At 31.0% G+C, this 20,092-nt stretch overlaps 1 protein-coding gene across 6 annotated transcripts in view; it reads right to left on the reverse strand.

Moving 5' to 3' along the window:
* Window positions 1-20,092, reverse strand: part of Grik2 (glutamate ionotropic receptor kainate type subunit 2) — a 639,398-nt gene that overhangs the window by 424,168 nt on the left and 195,138 nt on the right. For all 6 annotated transcript variants that reach the window (XM_005335886.4, XM_005335885.4, XM_005335887.4 and 3 more), the window contains 2 exons: window positions 7,304-7,471; window positions 3,358-3,615 (listed from right to left, as the gene is read on the reverse strand). In XM_005335886.4, the coding sequence (XP_005335943.1) occupies window positions 3,358-3,615; window positions 7,304-7,471 (426 nt within the window). The remainder of the gene's footprint in view (window positions 1-3,357; window positions 3,616-7,303; window positions 7,472-20,092) is intronic.

The raw sequence follows: 20,092 nt of genomic DNA on the forward strand, positions 1-20,092 counted from the left end.
GTATGAGTGTGTAAGTGTAAATGTGTGCATGTGTGCAATTGGTGGCTAGGAGGAACAGGGATAGAATAAGAGCTTTCTGGGTGAACAAAATAGCACTTTTAGCAATTCAAAAAAAGCTTCATTATTCAATTTAAGATAATTAAGTGGTACATGTACACTCAAATGTTATTGGAGAAGTACAGGGACTAGATAAGTTATCAGGCTTCTTAAAATATTTGGATGTTATTTTGAGAAGCTAGTAAAGGAGAAACTGATAAGAATTGCATTTTTAAAAAGTGCAGTGTAGAGGTTAGATTACTGAGATGCAGAATTGAAATGGAGAATCCAATTAGAAGGTTGTTAATCATAATACACAAGAGATGATGCTGATTTTGACCTAAGAAATGGTAGTGTGTAGAGCAATAAGCAAATAAAAAAGGTACAGAACTGACAACCAACAGAGCTTGATTGTAGAGTCCCAGTACGGAAGAAATCAGAGAAAATGTTTATTTTTCTGTCTCAGCCTGAGTGATCAGGAGAGCTAGTCATAGGAGGACACAGGCATGATGGGGTTAGGGTCCTTTTGTACTCAAGAACTGTTTTGAAGATTAATTGAAATAATTTATGGAACAGGAACTATCACAAGGCCTAATGCATTTTTGCTCATTTATGTAGTCTTTTCCATTCCCTTCTTCTCTTTTTCATCATTGTTCCAATCACTTAGCAGCAAAACTGGCAATAGAATCCCAGACTTTTTCTTACCATCCTAGAGTTCTCTGTTAATGAACTACTGATCTATAAACAAAGATGAAACATACTTTTAAAGTGAATATTCACAACTTATCCCTGAATCACTTACAAGCTGACAGCTATCCAACTTATTTTTAGTTTATATTTAAAATGAATCATATGTTCCAAAGTGACTGACAGAAACATAGCTTTGTTTCTGAAGCCAATTCCTTTCCATCATTTTTGGACATCATTCAGAGCTATAACAGACTTTCATGGTGTTTAAAAGCATTCATCCACGACAACAACAAATGCTAATTATCATAAAAAATAAATAGCTCCTGTTAACATCAGTTTAAGAATTTCTCCTACTCTTGCACTATATTTCATCTATCATCCCATCTGTTTTCGGGGAGGGAACAAAGACTGGAAGAAAGTATAATTATCATGTATCAAAGTGGACAACACAATGAAAGAGAAATGAATATAAATGGGAGGGATAGCATACATAACAAATAAATCTGGAAAAGGAAAAAAGAAAATATAAATAAAATGTTGCATGTGTGTCCTACAGTAAGTAATTTATACATAAGTCCTTAACAGAGTCAATACGGGTTATCTTGGTGGGTGGGGGGCTACCCATTTCAGTTCACAGTGCTAGCTATAAACAGATCTCTTCCAAAGTCAACAAATAATAATCACGTTTTCCTGTGAAATTTACAATTTCCTTTTTTAATTCCATCATCCTTGAGAGCTTTAAATATGAAGAAGACAAACATTCAATTTTCATATATTTCTGAACATATTTTAAAGAGACTCTTCTACCTGCCTTAAAATCAGTTGTATCACATAAAATAATCATGAATACCCAGGTTCTCAAAAGTGCTTTCAATTAAAAGAAACAAATTGTCAGTCACAAATTAAATTTTCTCATTAAGAATAATTATAAAATCATAAATAATGATATGTCTTTAAATATGAATTAGAAACTCAACAAAGGCAAGGACTTTGCTTCTTTTACTGCATGTAATCATATCTGTAACTGTCCTTGGCCTGTAGCAGGTACTCAATCAATATTTGTTGAATTAAATGTTGCATGAAATAGAACATAAATAAATATTTTCCCCAGAGAATTTTTAAGCCATACTTATCCTACAAATAATTCTGTAATGACTCTAAATTGGCATTAATATTTAAATAATTGAAGACCTTTGAAATCTCCAAGAATCTACATCACCTTTAAAGCAATGAAAGGGACAAAGCTTCTTTAAAAAGCAATTTACATTCTTGTAATAAATTTAATCTGAGGTCAGGATTCCAATAAACATACGCAGCTTTAATTAAATATATATATATATATTTATGTTTATTAGAAACACACATGCACATACACACACATTTATATTTCTGTTCAAACTTGTCTATTTCCCAATAAAAACTTTTAAAAAATATCTTCATTTCTCAAGTCCTGTAACTTCCTGTTCTCTTTAAAAAGCTCCTTTTTGCCAATTTGTAGTAATCGATATCCTTAACAAATAAACAAATTTTGGAACAGACTTCTGTATCTGCATATGTAAAATAAATGTGTTCCTGGCATACTCTTGGGAAGAATTTAAATTAAAATAATTTCAATTTTGGTATATTTAAGAAATTATAATGAAGGGCCCTAAAATAAAATATTTTATATTCTAATTTAAAGAACACTAGGTAGAGTATTGAAAAAATAGCATAAAATTTTAGCTATGTTTCTGTCAATCATGTATTGCTCTGTTTTAAGTTCCTTCACCTCTATAACTGCCAACAGATATTAAAAGTTTATTTTTACTGTTTATTTTCTTAAATTTCTCTGCAACTATTTTTTTCAATACTGATGGATGATATGAACCCAGGACCTCTTGCTTGCTAGACAAGTGCTCTACTGAACTATACCCTCAGCCTAAGACTTGTGTTTAGTTAAAAATTGAAGGTAACCATTTATATGTAAAAATATTGACATACATTAAAACAAGAAATCTGCATAACCTCCAGTCAATAAGTATTCATTAAAATATTCTTTTAAGACACTCAATAAATATCATTTGTACATTCTAGTCTCTAAATCCCTAAATGTGTCTGCACAAGAGTAGTTCCAAAAACTCACAAGTATTTCAATGGTTATTATGTTGTTGCACAGTTGAGAAAGAAATCTCAACAAATTTATTACTTTCCATATGCATTATTTGAATATAAACAGATAAAAAATTGAGGCAAAACTATGAATTTCTTGACAAGTTCACTGATAGCTGCAGGAAATTATCCTCAACCTATTAGAAATATTCTTTGAATAAACATCTCAATATTATATTTCATATTATCTCTATCCTTTGCCCAATTTATGGTCAAAGCTAGTTGACACTTCAAGAAAAAAAAAGTGCTTAATATACAAACAGAGAAAAAGTCTGTGATTTTGCTGTTATCTGTATACATGAAATTAGGATTGATATCTGGTTCCAAATGTCTTTCCTTCTCTTAACTTAATTTTTAAAAATGAACAAACAAACAAAAACCCACACAAAAACCAAACAAAAACCAAGAACACAGAATTCGGAGTAGGCTCCAGAAAATGATATATATTTAAAGCATAGCCCAAAGACTACCAATTTTTCTTACCAGTGCTGTCATCATATACAACTGTGACGGTTTTCCACTTGAAAAACTGCACCAAGTCTAAAATGGCACGGCTGAGCGAAGAGAAGTCTGGGTAGAGGCTGACATAAAAGGAATCTTTGTTGTCTGACACCTGGTGCTTCCAGCGGGTCTGTATGTGGGGAACCCCCAGAGCATTGCAGATGGACTGTACCGCGTTTGCTGATGAGCTGTGTGAAGGCCCGAAGATGGCAGCCACCCCAAGAGACAGTTGATCACAGGCTACAGAGGAGATAGAAGTCTGTTAATAAAGAGAGGAGAGATGCCAGTACATCAGCAGATAACACATTATTATTAAAACCCAAAGGTATCATCCTGAATAAAGATTTTTTCTTTAATATAATATTTACATTTCACTACTTTTGCATTTTATCTGTCTCTGAACATTTTCAGTTTGTTATAAGAGAATTAATTCACTCAAATGCCTGCAGCTTAATGTTCAAGTAAGTCTACAATTTTGGAGAAGGAGAAAGAAAAGGAATATCTACACATTTTAAAATTTTCATGTTCATTTTGGAAGACGAATTTTTGTTAGGAAAGTGAAAAAAATAGTGTTTTTTCCCCAAATTTCCTGGTCATCCTTCATAATTTAAAATTATTAATGAACAGTCAGCCATTTGGTCATTTGCTAGGCCATTTGCTAGGGCAAAATACAATTACAGTATAGTCACAGGTCAACTTATGCATACAATCAGTCATACAAAACCTACTATGACTCTTGGGGATGATTTCATATGAATTTAACTCACTGAGTAGAAGAACGCCAAAATCATTACATAAGTATTCATCTTATATACTTTTTGGATACTAGAATGTCTTTTATACTGTTCTAAATTATTTTTTAAAGTTAGTATTTACTCACAGAAAATTTCATTTTTATGAATAATAATTGTAGTAATTAAAAGGCATAAACAAACTAGAGCATATTCAGTTTAGGACTTAAGTTTTTATAAGGCACACTGAAGCAAATAGTGAGTTTGGGCCCCTAGTGAATAATTACTAGAATCATGAAAATTATCTTCAAATATTTGAAGACCTGGGGGCTGGAGTTGTAGTTCAGTGGTACAGTGCTTGCCTGGTATAGGTGAGGGTTCTATCCTCAGCACCAAATGAAAATAAATAAATCAAGGTATTGTGTCCATCTACAACTAAAAGTATATATATTTAAAAAATTTTTACTAAAAAAAAAAATTAAAAAAAAAAAAAACTTGAAGACCCGGACTGTGAAATAAGTTTAAGCTTGTGTCTTTTAACTGGCAAAGGAGAACCTGGGCATTTAAAAGCTTCTCACAAATTAATATATGAAGTGGGAAATGTCCAAACATGGAAAACTTTGTCTAAGAGGAAATGATATGCTCATCATTGTAAACATTTAAACAGGACTGAGGAGTTCTATTGAGATTTAAACTAAAATCAGATGTTCAGACACAATTCTTCCAAAATAGATTGTAATTCTACTGTGTGAACTTTTCTGACATTTTCTTTCAGAATTTTCTACAAAAAATGTAGAATGTGATGAATGAATTCATAATCATCAAGGCATGCAATAATAAAGTCTTAGTTGGAAAAACATTTGCTTGAACTCTCTTCAAAATTCCAATATGATCTAAACACATTGATTTTGAATATATTCTTCCTTTCTACATAATGAATAGAATTCTGAATTCATAGAAAGTCTGGAGCCAACTTGGGATTTCTCAACACGGGATTTTAATTAATGTACATTGAGAACAAACAATCTTTCTTCACCCATTTTTTTAGAAAAATCACAAGCTATGAAAAGCTAAATATTTTATGAGAGTATTTAGTGTATTCATGTGTCTAATATAAAATTTATCAATTGTCAGAGGAGTCATTTAAAAATAATATATGATTCAAATAATGAATCAAGTTCTAATACATAAGTATATTCATTAACTCAGCAAAACAATGTTTCCTAATAGAAATACAGGAGAAAGAAGCCAGTCAAAATGTCAAAATTTAAATCTAATTTCTTATTATTTTCTTGTCTTAAAATTAACTTTTTAAAACATTCAAATTAATTAAACTATTTTATAATCAATCATTAATGTCATTATCAATGTGTATTTTTATTAAGCCCCTAGGAGGTTCAAAAGCTATGATAACTCTTCCCTTATATTATCTTTTTTACCTATGTGTATTTTCTAACCAGCAACAGTTTAACAAACAAGAGCTTCACAAGATAAAGCTCAAACCATGCAGTCACACTTTTAACTTCTAACAAAGAAAGTTACTCACACACTTTTTTTGAGCTTTTCCTGATTTTAGGCCAATGTCAACTGATAGATTTGATTCCCAATGAGTTTTTAAGAATTTTAAATTTATTATAAGGGTTTGGAAAACAAAAGACTTGATCATTTAATATCTTGCTAGGAAATTCCCAGCATAGTATCTTGTTTTCTGTCAGAACATTCTAGCCTATGTTTTTACATTGTTCCTGCAAAGTCATCATTAAGAAATCTATTAATATTTTATTTATACTGCACTCATTCCATGTTCTTTGGTCTGAATGCTTTCATTAGAGGCGAAGCTTCTTCTTCCTAATGAAAATAATCATGAACTATGCCACTAATCAAATGCACTTGTCTTGAAGTTAATGACTTACTTTGCAATTATGATGACAAATGTAGCATTTTGCAGTAAACTTTAACCTTTTTTCAGCTTTCCAAACCTTTCACTACCCTGACATGGTTCTGAAATGTGGAACTTATTTGTATTCATAAAGATATGAATTCAAAGGGCAGGGAGAATATGGCTTTGATAAACAGAAGTTAGCTGCTGGGGGAAAAGAAGACTTTCATCTTGAGCAATGTTGTACCTTATCAGCTGCCATTAATATTAATAAGCTTAGAAGAAATCTGCACCAACTTAGAATTATAAATAATTATGTACATTTCCATTAACAAAAGACAGCTAGTAAAATAATATTAGCATTACAGAAAAGCAAACATTGTTTAAAAGTATGAAGTGAAAACAAATGCTTTGTATGCCTGCTCCTTTGAAAAATCTATGTCATGGAAGTTAATTTCTATTACATGACTGTTAACTATGCATAAGACAAGACCCCAACTATAACATCACCTACATGTTAGAAAAGATTACTTACATGAAATTATGGAAATATCTATCAAATACATTTACAAATAAGACTGTCATTTTGCTAAAATAATACTTTGATAATATTTCCATTATCTTTCTTCACATCTGAATGTTAAATTCATATCCACAAAATGAATGGTTTCCTACTCTTGTTATTTAAAATACTTTTATAAGATAATAAAACATAAAATTCATAAAGTATTCTAATTATTCCATCATATAATTTTTATATCAATTATCATTTAGTTTCAGTTGGAAGAAGAAACATTGAGTGATCAAAAATAAGCACAGAGAATACATAAAGTAATTGTAGTTCAAAATTTTCAAATAAAATTGGACTGATTTTTTGAAGTTACTTGAAACCATAAAACTTTCAAGATAGTCAATAAATTGATACCAAAGTAATAATACAGCAGTATTGACAGGTAATAAAAATGAAAATGTAACAGTGGATTTCAAAACTTCATGAAATACACTGATACATGGTATCTTATTTTAGTGGGTTTTTAAAAATAGATATAACTTACTAAAAAGAAAAGAAGGTCATTTGGGATAAAAACAATTTGACTATCAAAGATTTAATTTCATTGATTTATAAGCAGATTTCTTCTAAAATGTGATTATATCATCTTTCCCTCCCTGATAAAATTTTTGTGCATTTAGAAAAGGAAACTTTATATGCAAATGTTCTTAAAAGCTTATTAACTACATGAGGGGTTTAAAAAAAACTCTTAAGAATACCTGGAAATTTGAATCCCAGAAAACATGATGCTAAATATCAATCAATTACCTTTCTTGGATGCTTCAAAACTGTCATATAGATTGATCTTCTGGGTGTCATAGGTTAGGGTGGTATTGGGCAACAAGGTCCTATTTCTGTTGATTGTGTTCACAGCAAATCTGAACGCGAGTTCCTCAGCTCCCATTGGGCCAGATTCCACATATTCAAAAATACCACCTGGCAAAACAAAAGAGAATAATCACATGGGTCTTAGAATATAGAGAAAATGTCAGAATTTTTCTATATTTTAAGCTTATATCTGTACATCTGAGTGTCTGCATGTGTGTTTGTATGGTTTGCTTAAGTGCACAAGGTTTGTACTTACTTTTTCTGTGAATTGTATAGATAGATATACCCTTTAAAATAAATTCATACTGGCAAAAACTGCCTTGTTTTTCTGACAAAATTCAATACTATTTAAATAGGATATGTCCCTTTGTCTTTGGCAATAACTTATTTTAGAGCTGATAGATATACAAGGTATATCATAGATAGATAGATTTTTTTTCCTTAAATAATGAAAATTAATCCCCAAATTTAGCACTCTGTTCCAGAATTATCAATGCAGTGTGTGTGTGTGTGTGTATGTGTGTGTGTGTGTGTGTGAGTGTGTATGAGATAAAGCTAAACAATGGAAAAATTGAGTTCAAGTCATCTCCATTAATTAAGAAGTCAGAATTCTTTAGTCCAACTTTTATGACATTTATTTTGTTTGATTAAAGCCCAAAACTTTTGCAAATCCCAGCATCTTATCTGACTTATGAGAAAAAGATAATCAAGAAGCATTTCTTTATTCATTTTCTCTAAGTCTCTTTTCAGAGAAGACATGGCATTAATGCAGAATCCTTAATCAACAAAAAGCACTGTAACATAAATTTTGGTCATAAAATGTAATTTTAAAACATGTGCCTTTAACCTGGCACCTTCCCAACTGTGCCTTAGCAAAGTTTCCTCATTCTTGTCCCTGTCTTCTTCCTCTCTGATATTACTCTTCTGCTGGAAGATTCCTGCTACCAAACTTTGCCTTGACAGAATCTCTTTTTTATTGTTGGTATGGTGAATAAGATGAAAAGGGAAATGCCTGATACTTAATTTTTTCCAAATTGTCATTGAAGAATTAGGACTTTAAAATTTCAAAAGTCTTTATCTTTCCCTCTTTTAAATTTCACACCATGTACTCATAGCACAATCATTCACAAACTACATCCCTTTGAATAAGGCAGTTTCACAATTAGAAATCCATGCATTATCAAATGTATTTTCATACAGGAATTCCAGGTGACAACAGTACTGGTAACTATCTATTCAAATTTAACATTCAGATTTAACAAAAAGTCATGGTATCTTTGCAATTCCTCTGAGAGAAATTAGAACTTAAAAGGACCACAGGGATGGGGCTGGGGTTGTGGCTAAGGGGTAGAGTGCTTACCTAGTGTTCGAGGTGCTGGGTTCAAACCTCAGCACCACATAAAAATAAGTAAATAGAATGAAGGTATTATGTCCAACTACAACTAAAAAGTAAATATTAAAAAAAAAGAACCATGGGGATAAAGAAAATTTGTAGTCAGAAAGAATATGATAATTTTTTACTTAGTACCAAATTAGTTTGCAATATTTTTCTTATTTTGGATTTTAACTGAATTGATGGTATAGTTAGTATAGAAACAGACTTATTGTAAGATAGTAACCTGAATATCTTTAAAATTATTGGTGACTTATGCAATGCAGAAGGACTTGAGTATTTACATCTCCAATGGGTAATCAGAACTAAATTATATGCCTTGTACAATGGAAGACAATATAGGTATAGGAATGGGTTTTAGAGGCAGACTGGATTTACATTCTGGGTCTGCCACTTGCCACTGGTGTAAATTTGTACAAATGCTTAAACCTAGTTTGAACTAATTCATCTTTTCTAAAAAGGATGATAAGGGAGTCAACTACACAGAATTGTTGTAAAGATGAAATATTGGCTAATATGAAGTTCTTAGAAGAGTGACTGCCATAGGGCAAGCACTCAGTATGAATGTAAAATTTCATCAAATCTTCAAAGAAATTCCAAGTAGAAGTTTTTTACAAGAACAAAAATATCAGCCAACAAGTGATGGAACCAGGATTGTAATCTGTCCATGTCTCATTCCAAATATTGCCTATTCCACAAGAAACCAGCAGGTTTCTTTAAATATTTATTCAGGAATAATATACAGAATTTATTAAAATGTAAGACACCGTGACTTAAATAATATAATGATATTAGAAATGTAAGATCTTATATATAGAACAGAAAAAAATTGTAAAGTACCTGAATAGTTAATTATGAATAAGAAGTCACCTACACATATCTAAATCTGAAGTAGTTTATTCCTGGAAAAATAAAATTTAAAAACTGAATCTTTTACTAACCTCAGTTCAGAATTGTAATTTCTATTTGATATAAATATAAGATCGAGAATTAGTCAATATTTGATGATAATACGTTGAAACTTGCTTATCTTGTACTTATCTTCAAAATAAATACTGTAGATTCAACATATTCATCACTGCTTTGAATATTTAAATAAATCTTTGAAATTCAGGATAACTAGTTTTCTACCTTAATCAAATAAAATTAATAATTAATTTTTATTAATTCAAAGCAAGAATCTAATACTTTGCCCATAAAACCCCCCAAAAAATCCAGATAATGCAGATTTCATAAGCAAAATATCATATCATCCATAAAACCATCTAACACTATTAAGAGAGAAACTGAATAACTCAGCACCTCTGACATGTGCAGAGCAGGTATTGTAAGAAAGGTTAAAAAAATATTTTATATAAAGGAATTGCTTTCCAGAAAAAAGTAGAAGGGAAGCTACCAACACACAGGGAGAGAAGAAACCTTTTCACATCCTGTTGAAAATTTTGGAAAGTTTTAATAACATCTAACCATTAATTGGGCAAAGAAGAAAAAAGTATAAACACCATACTAGATGTTATAAAGACACTTGAAATATTATCATTAAATATTCTTTCTTTTAAAAAGATTTCTAGGAAAAAAGAGAAACAATGATATTGCATTAAGATAAAAATCACAAATTGATAGTGGCTGTTATATTTAAGAGGAGGATGGAAAAGAAGTTACACTGTCAAACAAAAAAAAGTCTATAATATCCAGTCTTCATTAATATTTATCTTCTTTTCATTAAACAGAGAAGGAACCAAAATATCTTTTGTTTTTATTTAATTATATAGATTTTTTCCCCACTGTGCATTATTCAAGGTCTTTATTAAGGAAGATTTGTGAGCCAAAATTCCTCCATAGTTTTAAAATCTCAAGTATAATAATAAGGAGAAAATCATTTAATAGTTTTCCATTCTGAAGTGTTTTGCCAGAGAAGGAAAAAGAATGATACCATGCCCTATTTGTAGTCCCAAGAGTTTTGAAAGATATATCAATATCAGAAAAATTAATGGATCACTACTGTCACCTTCTGAAATGTTTGTTTATGTTATGTATTTATTTATGTTTATGTTAAGGCACCCAAGCTGTTCCTTAACCTCCATGGTCCATTGAGAATTGCAGGGTCCTAGGGTCCTGTCTTGTGAAACCTTAATTCCTTTTTCCCTCTTGTGCTGTTAAAAGTAATCAACTGTATGTTTGAAGAAGATACCTAAATATACTATTTCCAGTCTTCTATAAACTACTGTTAAAGAGAAATGAAGATGCATGGATTTAGAACATGAATTTCTTTATGAAGTTTCAGTGAGTGATATGTAAAAATTAAACAGATATGTGCAAAATTAAATATATCATATTTTTAAAAATTATGACCAACTCTTCATAAGAATATAGATGAAAATTCCAAATAAAATATAGCAGCTTGTCTTCTTTTGAGAAATATCCACTCAAGGCCTTTGTCCATTTTTAAAAATCACGTTATTTTTTTCTTGCTGTTGAGTTGTCTGAATTCTATATATATATATTGTTTATATATAAATCTTTTATCAGATGGATAGTTTTCAAATGTTTTCACTCATTCTCTAGGCTATCCATTTACTCTGTTGATTATTTACTACTCTTCATTGCAGAATCCTTCACTTTTATGGAATCCCACTGTCAGTCTTTGCTTTTGTGGCTTGTGTTTTGGGGATCATATAAAAAAACAAATTTTCCAAGATCATGTCATGGATTTTTACCCTGTATTTTCTTTTAGTAGTTTGGCAGTTTCCCGTTTTAGTAAGTCTTTGATTCATTTTGAGTTGGTTTTTGTATGTGACATGAGAGTTCAATTTTATTATTTTGCTTGTAATGTCTAGTTTTTCTAATGTCCAGTTTTCCTGTTGAAGAAATTGCCCTTTATCTGTCGCATGTTTTAAGTATCTTTGCCACAGATGAGTGGCAGAGATTTTTATTATAAATTGATGTTAAATTTTCCAAATACTTTTTCTGTACCCATTAAGAAAGTCACATGGTTTTTTATCCTTCATGCCACTAATATGATATATCTCATTTATGGGCTTATGTATGTTAAATGAGTCTTGGACTTCAGGTAAATCCCATTTCGTCATGGTATCTGCCTCTTTTAATGAGCTGCTAAATTCAGTTCACTAAGATTTTGTTGAGAACTTCTGCATCTATATTCATCAGGAATATTGGACCAAATTTTCTTTTCCTATAGTTTGTCAGGCTGTGGTGCTGGGAAAATGCTGTTCAATTGATAAATCTGGGATTGCACATCCTCTTTTATATTTTGAAAGACATTGAGAAAGACTGGTGTTAATAATTTTTGAAGTTCCTAGTAGTAGAATTCACCAGTGAAGCCATCAGGTCTTGGGATTTTCATGTTGGTAGTTTACCAATGACTTATTTAATTTATTTACTCATAATTGGACTATTCAGATTTTTTTATTTCTTTATAATTCAGACTTAGTTATTTGCATGGTTCTAGGAATCTAGCCATTTCTAGAGGTTATCCATTTTTTTGTCATATATTGCTTTTAGTAGTCTCAAAGATGATAGTTAAATGGCCAAAAGGTATGTGAAAAAAGTTCAGCATCACCAATCAACAAGAAAATCCATATGAAAACTACAATGAGTTACCAATTCCTACCTATGAGAATGTAGCTATTAGTCAAAATCAAATGATTATGCAGCCATGTCACAAAAAGGATTACATTTTTAATAAATATTTGTGGATAAGTAATTTTGGTTTGGTTTGTTTTTTTAGGTATTAAGGATTGAATCCAAGGCTTTGCACATGTTAGGAATGTGTTCTACCACTGAGTTGCATCCCTAACCCTGTGGATCAGTTGTATAATCATATTTAAGAATGATTTTAATCATATGCCTAAATGTGAAAGTAAACCAATAAAGTTATTACAAGAAAAACTTATGCTAAGACAAGTTTTCTTTAAAAGAAGATTAAAAGTGTTAGCCATAAAGTTAAAAATATAATGTATTGAAATGCATTAAAATTTAAAATGTCCAAATTAAAGATAAAATTTCAGTATTTTGTGTGTGTGCTTGTGAATCTGAGAGAGAGAGAAAAAATATAAACTCAAAGGCATGCCCATGAAGACCCACTTCTCCAGCCATACCCAACCTGCCTGTAGGTTACTATTCAGTTAATTCCTATGAGGGGATTAATGCACTGATTAGGTTAAGGCTCTCAGAACTCAATTATTTCACCCCTAAACCTTCTTGCATTGTTTCAAACATCAGCTTTGGGGAGATACCTTATATATAACCCATACCAGCCCTCTTATATATTGAGAGTCTGAACTTTTTGCTTTTCATAGGTAATGTTTATATTTAATATATTTTCAAATATTATTTGTATTTCTTTTTTCATTCTTAAATATTTAACCAGGCATATCCTTTACATATGCTTAAATCTTTAATTGAACATTATAATAATATTAACTATATAATAATAATATTATATATTTAATACATATTTTTCATATATTTAAGTTATATTCACTAATGTTACCCTTATTTTGACTGCTTATAGTATCACACTTAGAAAGAACTAGCACTTTTATGAAATTTATTTTTAAAATAAAATTCTATTAAAGGATTATCTGTATGTGCCAAAGTGCACAAATCAGAAGAATAAACCTCTAGTAATATACCTCTCTCTCTCTCTCTCTCTCTCTCTCTTTCTCTCTCTCTCTCATCTCTCTCTCTCTCTCTCTCTCTCCCCCCCACTTCCTGGTATCCATGTCCTGAGCTACTTTCTTCCTCCATACCTTAGGCTATGATATCCTACCTCATCCTCATCTTGAGCCCAGAGCAATGAAGCCAGTCATCTATGGACTGAGACTTCTGAAACTGTGAGCCCCAAAGTAAATATTTCCTCTTCTAAAATTTTCTTGTCTTTTGGGCTCAGCAGCAAAAATGCTGATGAAAACAGAGGCTAACAAAAATAATGGTCACCCCCATTGTAAAACTGACAGAGATCAAACTAACTCTTCATAAATAATAAATATCCAGTGAACATAAAATATTTAAAATTTGATAAAAATAAAGGTTAATTAAACCAATGAGAACTTTCACAGGTCAAAGTGTTGAGGTGTGAGAAAAAGCAGAATTTTATAGAAAAATAACTCGGTCTAATTTTTCTGAAAAAAAGATGATTTTTTTTAAGTCTGTAAAGTTTTAAAATACCATACACTTGAATCCACTAATTCTAGTTATAGAATTGGCCTTAAGGAAAATGTCACTGATAAGCTTTAAGAATCTTCCTTCTTAGTTCATAACAAAATTATGAATAGAAATGCTATATATATATACAATTGTATGAGATTATTTACAGAAGTTATGAAACATATAATTAATAAAATACTATACATCTAGGCACCTAAAATTGTTCTATGGAAGATATTTGCTAAGAAAATGCTCAACAAGTAGTTACAATATGCACTATGTCTAACACAACATTAACTGTGGTTTGAATGATAGTTCTTTGATTATAATTTTCTTCTTTTTGTTTGTATATTTTAATTAGCTGAAAATGATTCTATTCTCATCTTGTTATTTTTAAAAAATGAATATGTTTTAAAATGAAACTAAATATTAAGGAATAGAATAGGAGAGTTTGTAAAGAAGAATATAAAAATCTCAGGGTATTTGGCCATTTGTTCCTTTTATGATAGGAAAGATTTAACATGTTTATATGTAGGGTAAAAGAACCAATCAGAAAGAAAAGGGAACAGATAGAAAAAGAGAGAGAGAGTTATCAAGTGTTGTAGCCAGGTGACTCAGTAGCAAGAGGGGATACAAGCCCAAGGTGAGGGAAATATGCAGAACCTTAGGGAGGAAGACACCTTATTCTCTTTAGCAGGAGGCCATTACCTGTAATTTCCATATGCAGAGATGGTCAGGGAAGTGAGGGAATATATATTTTATGTATTTTCTTTATGAAGTAGGACATAAGGTCTATTAATGTTATTTTTCTGAAGAAGGAACCAGCTCTTTTTATACTGAAAGTATTCGTTCAGTTTTAAAATTGCTAATAAAAAACTAAAAAGCAAAGCATTTTTCTTCTACCTGTTTATAAACCTGCAAAAGAATAACTGTTCACAACTTTGAACCAGGCTTTATCTCTTTATAAAACTTGAAAGTTAATATTCATTTTGTGCTAGGTATCTAATATTAAAAAAAAAAATCCTTGCCTCCAGACTCACTCATTTTATTATGAAATGTCAGAGCTCTATGTAGCATTTCATAAGCATGCAATCAATAAAAAGAGAATCAGTACCCTACAGAGTTCACAAATCATATTTGATAGATAAAATACATCCCATGGTAATAAAAATATATAAACTATGAGATCTTAAAGCAGCATCTTAGTAATCTATAATTATATGCTCTCCCTAGATTTATACTAATACAAGTAATTTTCAAATTTGTAGCTTTCAAATTTAATATTCTATGTAGGATACAAGCAAAATGTACCACTTTCTAATACTTATTTTTAGATTTTTCACATTTAAGAATTCACCTAATTGTTCTCGCAGTTTTATTTTATTTGGTTGATTGGTTTGTTTCTTTGAATTCAGAAAAGGCTGTCACATCTCACATAACCTTTATATCAAACAATAAAATGCCTGCAGTTCTTTTTCCAAGCTTACATTAAAAGTTAATAGACCTCATCATTCTATCATAGGCATATTAAAGGAACGATGGAAACAGAAGGGAATGCCCTTCTTTCTCATAAAATAGTTGCCCCATTTTATTTTGTAAGTGCAGAAGACCAAATGGTAAGGGATTCTGAGTTTATGTGGAACATGCCAACACTGAAAATTTTCCCATCACATTCTCTGACTCACAAAAGAACATCATTACTCAGAATTTGAAATAAAGGATTTATTAGTGAACTTCTGAAACCTAGCCAATGCTTTTCTTATTTAGATCAATTTTAACTACTACTGAGGATTGTATGACTCATATACCTATGATGGATTGCCAACCAATGTCACATCTAACCTCTGAGACTTTTTAAATAGGTTCTATCCTAAAGTGGGTATAGTATTTTAAAGACTTTTAACTTTAATAAAATAATTGATGTTCTTAATGACAAATCTTCTATTACTTTCCTGGAAGATATACTAGTTTTCTCAATCAACGGATGTACTAAACTTATTTTCTATTTAAACACATTAGCAAAGGTGCTATCCCCATTTTTAATTTTGTAAGAAAAAAATCATCATTCAAAGGATAAAATCATCAAGCTTCTTTAATTTTGATATAATATAATGCCAAGGTCATTTTTCAATGCCCTGGATATTAAATGACATATAAGAAGTATTCTTTTTCTTCCTGGGCAAAATCATGATACAGTTGTTATGATAGAAAGTATACTTCTTAGGAAATCTATACGAAAGTGTTCAGGTGTAAAGTGTCATAAATGTAGATATGGAATAATGTTAACAATTGTCTAATCTAGTTGGTATGTGTATTACACTATTATTTAAATTTTCTGAATGATTAAGTAATTTCATAGTAAAGGTTTGGGGCAGGAAACAAAAAGAAGAAATAAAATTCCTTATTTATTTTGTTATTATGACATGTTTTTGAAAGATCTTTCAAAAAGATCATTAAATTAATATAAAAGTATTTGTATGTACTATGTAGTAAAATTGTACTATTACTCAAATGTAAAGGACAGAGGAATCCAACAAACATACAATCAATAAATCATCTGATAGGTAGTCATCTGATCTACCCATTTGTTGAATGGTCTTTCCTCCACCACTACAAATCCACCATTCAGGAATGGTAAACTGAATGCCCTCAGAAATCTCCTACCTCTCTGAAGAGCAATAGCACAAAAGTCTCCTATATATTAATTCATCATCCGTTTTCCTGTAGTTCCTACTCATTTCATTATTTAGGATACCCAACTTTCAAATAACGGTCTTCAGAATTTGAAAACAAATTCTCTTCCAATTGTTATTGAATTCTTTCATAGAGGTCAAAACTTCATAACTCCTGGCTATTGATGGCTATTGCTGATTTTTTTAACTTTTCTAGTTATTTTTTTCTTGAATCTGCTTCAACTCAATGTTATAATTCAAGTGTCCCAAGTAAAGCAAAATTATAATAGAGCTCTTAGCTACCTACATTAATTATACATAAAAGGAATTGTAGGGCATTTTTAAGAGTACAATGTCTGCTAATTCATCTTAAGCATATTGTTGAAAAATCTTATGAACTGTTTTCTTTTTCTCATTTTTACACTTGCCTCTGACAAATATATTTATAATTGATCTAATTTTCTAATTAAGACCATTCAAATTCTGATATCTATCATCAATTATTAATATTAATTTGTTTTATCTAAAGTATCAGAGCAAGGTACTAAAACTTCAATAATATAAAAAATGCTTTCTTTTCTCTCTACTTTTAAATCTTATTTATTTTGTTTCCATGTCCAAATCAGTGATAAAAGTGATGAGCAAGAAAGAGTTAAAGATAAAACTTCAGATCATAATCACATGGATGGTCCCATTTTTCTAAACTAGCTAATGACCTACTTAATTATTCCAGGTAATGATTCACAAGTCTCCACCATTTCCACAGGATAATCACTGTAAAATTGTTTATATATGTGACTAAATCCAAATGCACTATATCTTCCACACCACAGTAATGCATCTCCACTAAATTTTCACAAATAATAACACTTAGTATAGATTTTTGTCACTGCATCCAAGGTAGCATTTGTCAAAATAACTTTGACTTTGTCATTCAACTTTTTAATATCTTCCAGTGACTGCCTGATTATTAAGCTCAGTGCTATTTGCAAGGTTCTTCATAATCCATCATCTACCTCCCTCTCCAGACTCCTTTCTGTTGTTGTTGGTGGTGGTGGTGGTGGAGATGATTGAACTCAGGAGCACTCAGCCACTGAGCCACTTCCCCACTCCTATTTTGTGTTTTTTATTTAGAGACAGTGTCTCAATGAGTTGCTTAGTGCCTTGCTTTTGCTGAGGCTGGCTTTGAACTCCTGCCTCCTGCCGCTACCTCCAGAGCTGCTGGGATTACAGGTATGTGCCACCATGCCAGGCTCGAGGATCTTTTCTTATTGATGTCTCTTACTTAATCCTATAACCACATTGAACCACCTAGCTTCCCTGAATGATTCAAACTCAAATACTACTCTTCCTTTCTATATGGTAGTCGTCTGCCCAAGAATCCAGTCTTTACCTACTTACACACACACACACACACACACACACACACACACACACACACACAATCACATACATCTGTAACTTTCTGCTAACATATTATGAGCTTTACTCACCTTCTCTGAGTAAATATTCCACAGTAACCCCAACCCCAATCGGATTATGTTTTGTTATTTTTTTTTAATTTCCATGGTTCTAAATTCATTTGAAGTATAATTCATATTCCTGAAATCTGAAACTTAAGAAAGTTAAATTAGTATGTAACATGTTTAAGCCTGGCTTACTCCACTTGAAGGACAAAAGCTTCTAAAGGACATTTTTGAGAACATCCTTTATGCCAGGCATTGTTTTAAATAATTTGGAAACATTAATAGAATATAATCAAGAATTTTACTTAATTTGCATTTTCTCTCTTCAATATACTTCCATGGTTATAATATTTTATGTATTGTATATTTTAAGTCTGAATATAACAGTGATATTTAAATCATCCAAAATATTAAATCTAAGACTTTCTTCCTTTATGCTCCACAGCCCCATAAGATCGTTTCTTTGGCAAAACTATCAGGTTTACTAAACCTGTCATGTTCTGCTTTAACAAGACCTTGGATCAGCTCCAGCATCTTGAATATCTTGCCTAAGATCAGTTATATGGTCAGTAAAATGTTGGATATGAGATTAGAACACTAGAGACTTCAAGCCAAATTTCATCTTTTAATCACATATTGTACAGATTCCTGCAGGGGATTATTGCCACTTTTTAATCTTAACTTCTGGTTGCTTTCTCAACAGCTTGTTTCTTTCTAAATGGTAAACATATCCAAGTCCTTAAAACAAATTCCTAGAGTTTTATATCCACAAGAAGTATGACCACAAGATTCTGAAACTGATTTTGTTTGAGTTTGGTGGATGCCATCTTAATTACTTAGGTATATGCAAAAACAAACAAACAAACAAAAAACCATATTCACATGGACCCCAACGACTGTCACAGCATGAAAAAACTAATAGGTCATAGCTTCGCAAAATATTATTGGTTATGAAACTCATAGTTTAAAGTAGGACTTTTCTACGAAAGGAATTGTGACTGATCTCTGCCTCACTCTGCAATATGGCTGCCATTCTCCCATTTGCCTTTGTTTCCCTTGGGCCATGAAGCAACAGATAGTCCTAATTTAATAAGAGGACTGGCCCTTCTGTTTCTAGAGTCAAACATCTTCTTCATTATAAGGTTACTAAGTTAAATCCCATCAAATTATGCAAACTAGCACCTTTACCAATATTTCAGGTAAAATAAAAACTATTCAAATATATAACCAAAGAAAATTTTTATCTCCAGAATGTCCTAGAATATTTATAGTGCCCACACTCTTCAGTTATTCACCTATATAAAACATTAAATCCACTCTTGTATGCTTCTTTCTATCTCTATCATATTTTATTCTATTCTAATTTGTACTAGAATTTGAAAAAAAGAAAGGTATATAGTCCACAATGGAGACTATGAGTTAGAAGGTAGTAGATAAACTGAAATCAAGTGACAGGAAATAGTGAAATAGTCCCATTAGAAAAATATTGATTGTTCACTAGCATGTAAATGTGCTTTCTGATTTTACATACAAACATGCTTTTAACTTTACAAACTTCCTACTGTTTCCAACAGATTTTTCAGTAGTGAATGAAAATAGGTGTAGTTGTTTTGTTTGTTTGTTTTTGTTTTCTACAGATGGACCCTTAAAATTCTACGGAAAATCTTGGAGTTATACACTCAAATAATAATTTTAAAATAGATGCACTACATACTGAGAGGAAAATTGAAAAGTGGCTACTTAAACATTTGCAATTTAAGACCTAAAAGGAATGCATACTGTTGGGATAGGCAGATGCCTGAATAGTATCAAGACATAAATAGAACTGATCAAACAGAGATAACAAGCAAGATAGTCACATGAATAATCACTACATAAACTGTATAAATAAAGCCAACTATTTAAAGGCCAACAGCTCACACTTTAATTATGCCAATTTTTTAAAAACTAGGTCAACTAAATGGAAAGAAAAGGCAAACCATGATTGGATGAGCAAGCCCTTATATTGAAGCTTTGAAATCTCTATTTT

Source organism: Ictidomys tridecemlineatus, chromosome 8 (genome assembly GCF_052094955.1).
Source record: "Ictidomys tridecemlineatus isolate mIctTri1 chromosome 8, mIctTri1.hap1, whole genome shotgun sequence".
NCBI lineage: Eukaryota > Metazoa > Chordata > Mammalia > Rodentia > Sciuridae > Ictidomys > Ictidomys tridecemlineatus.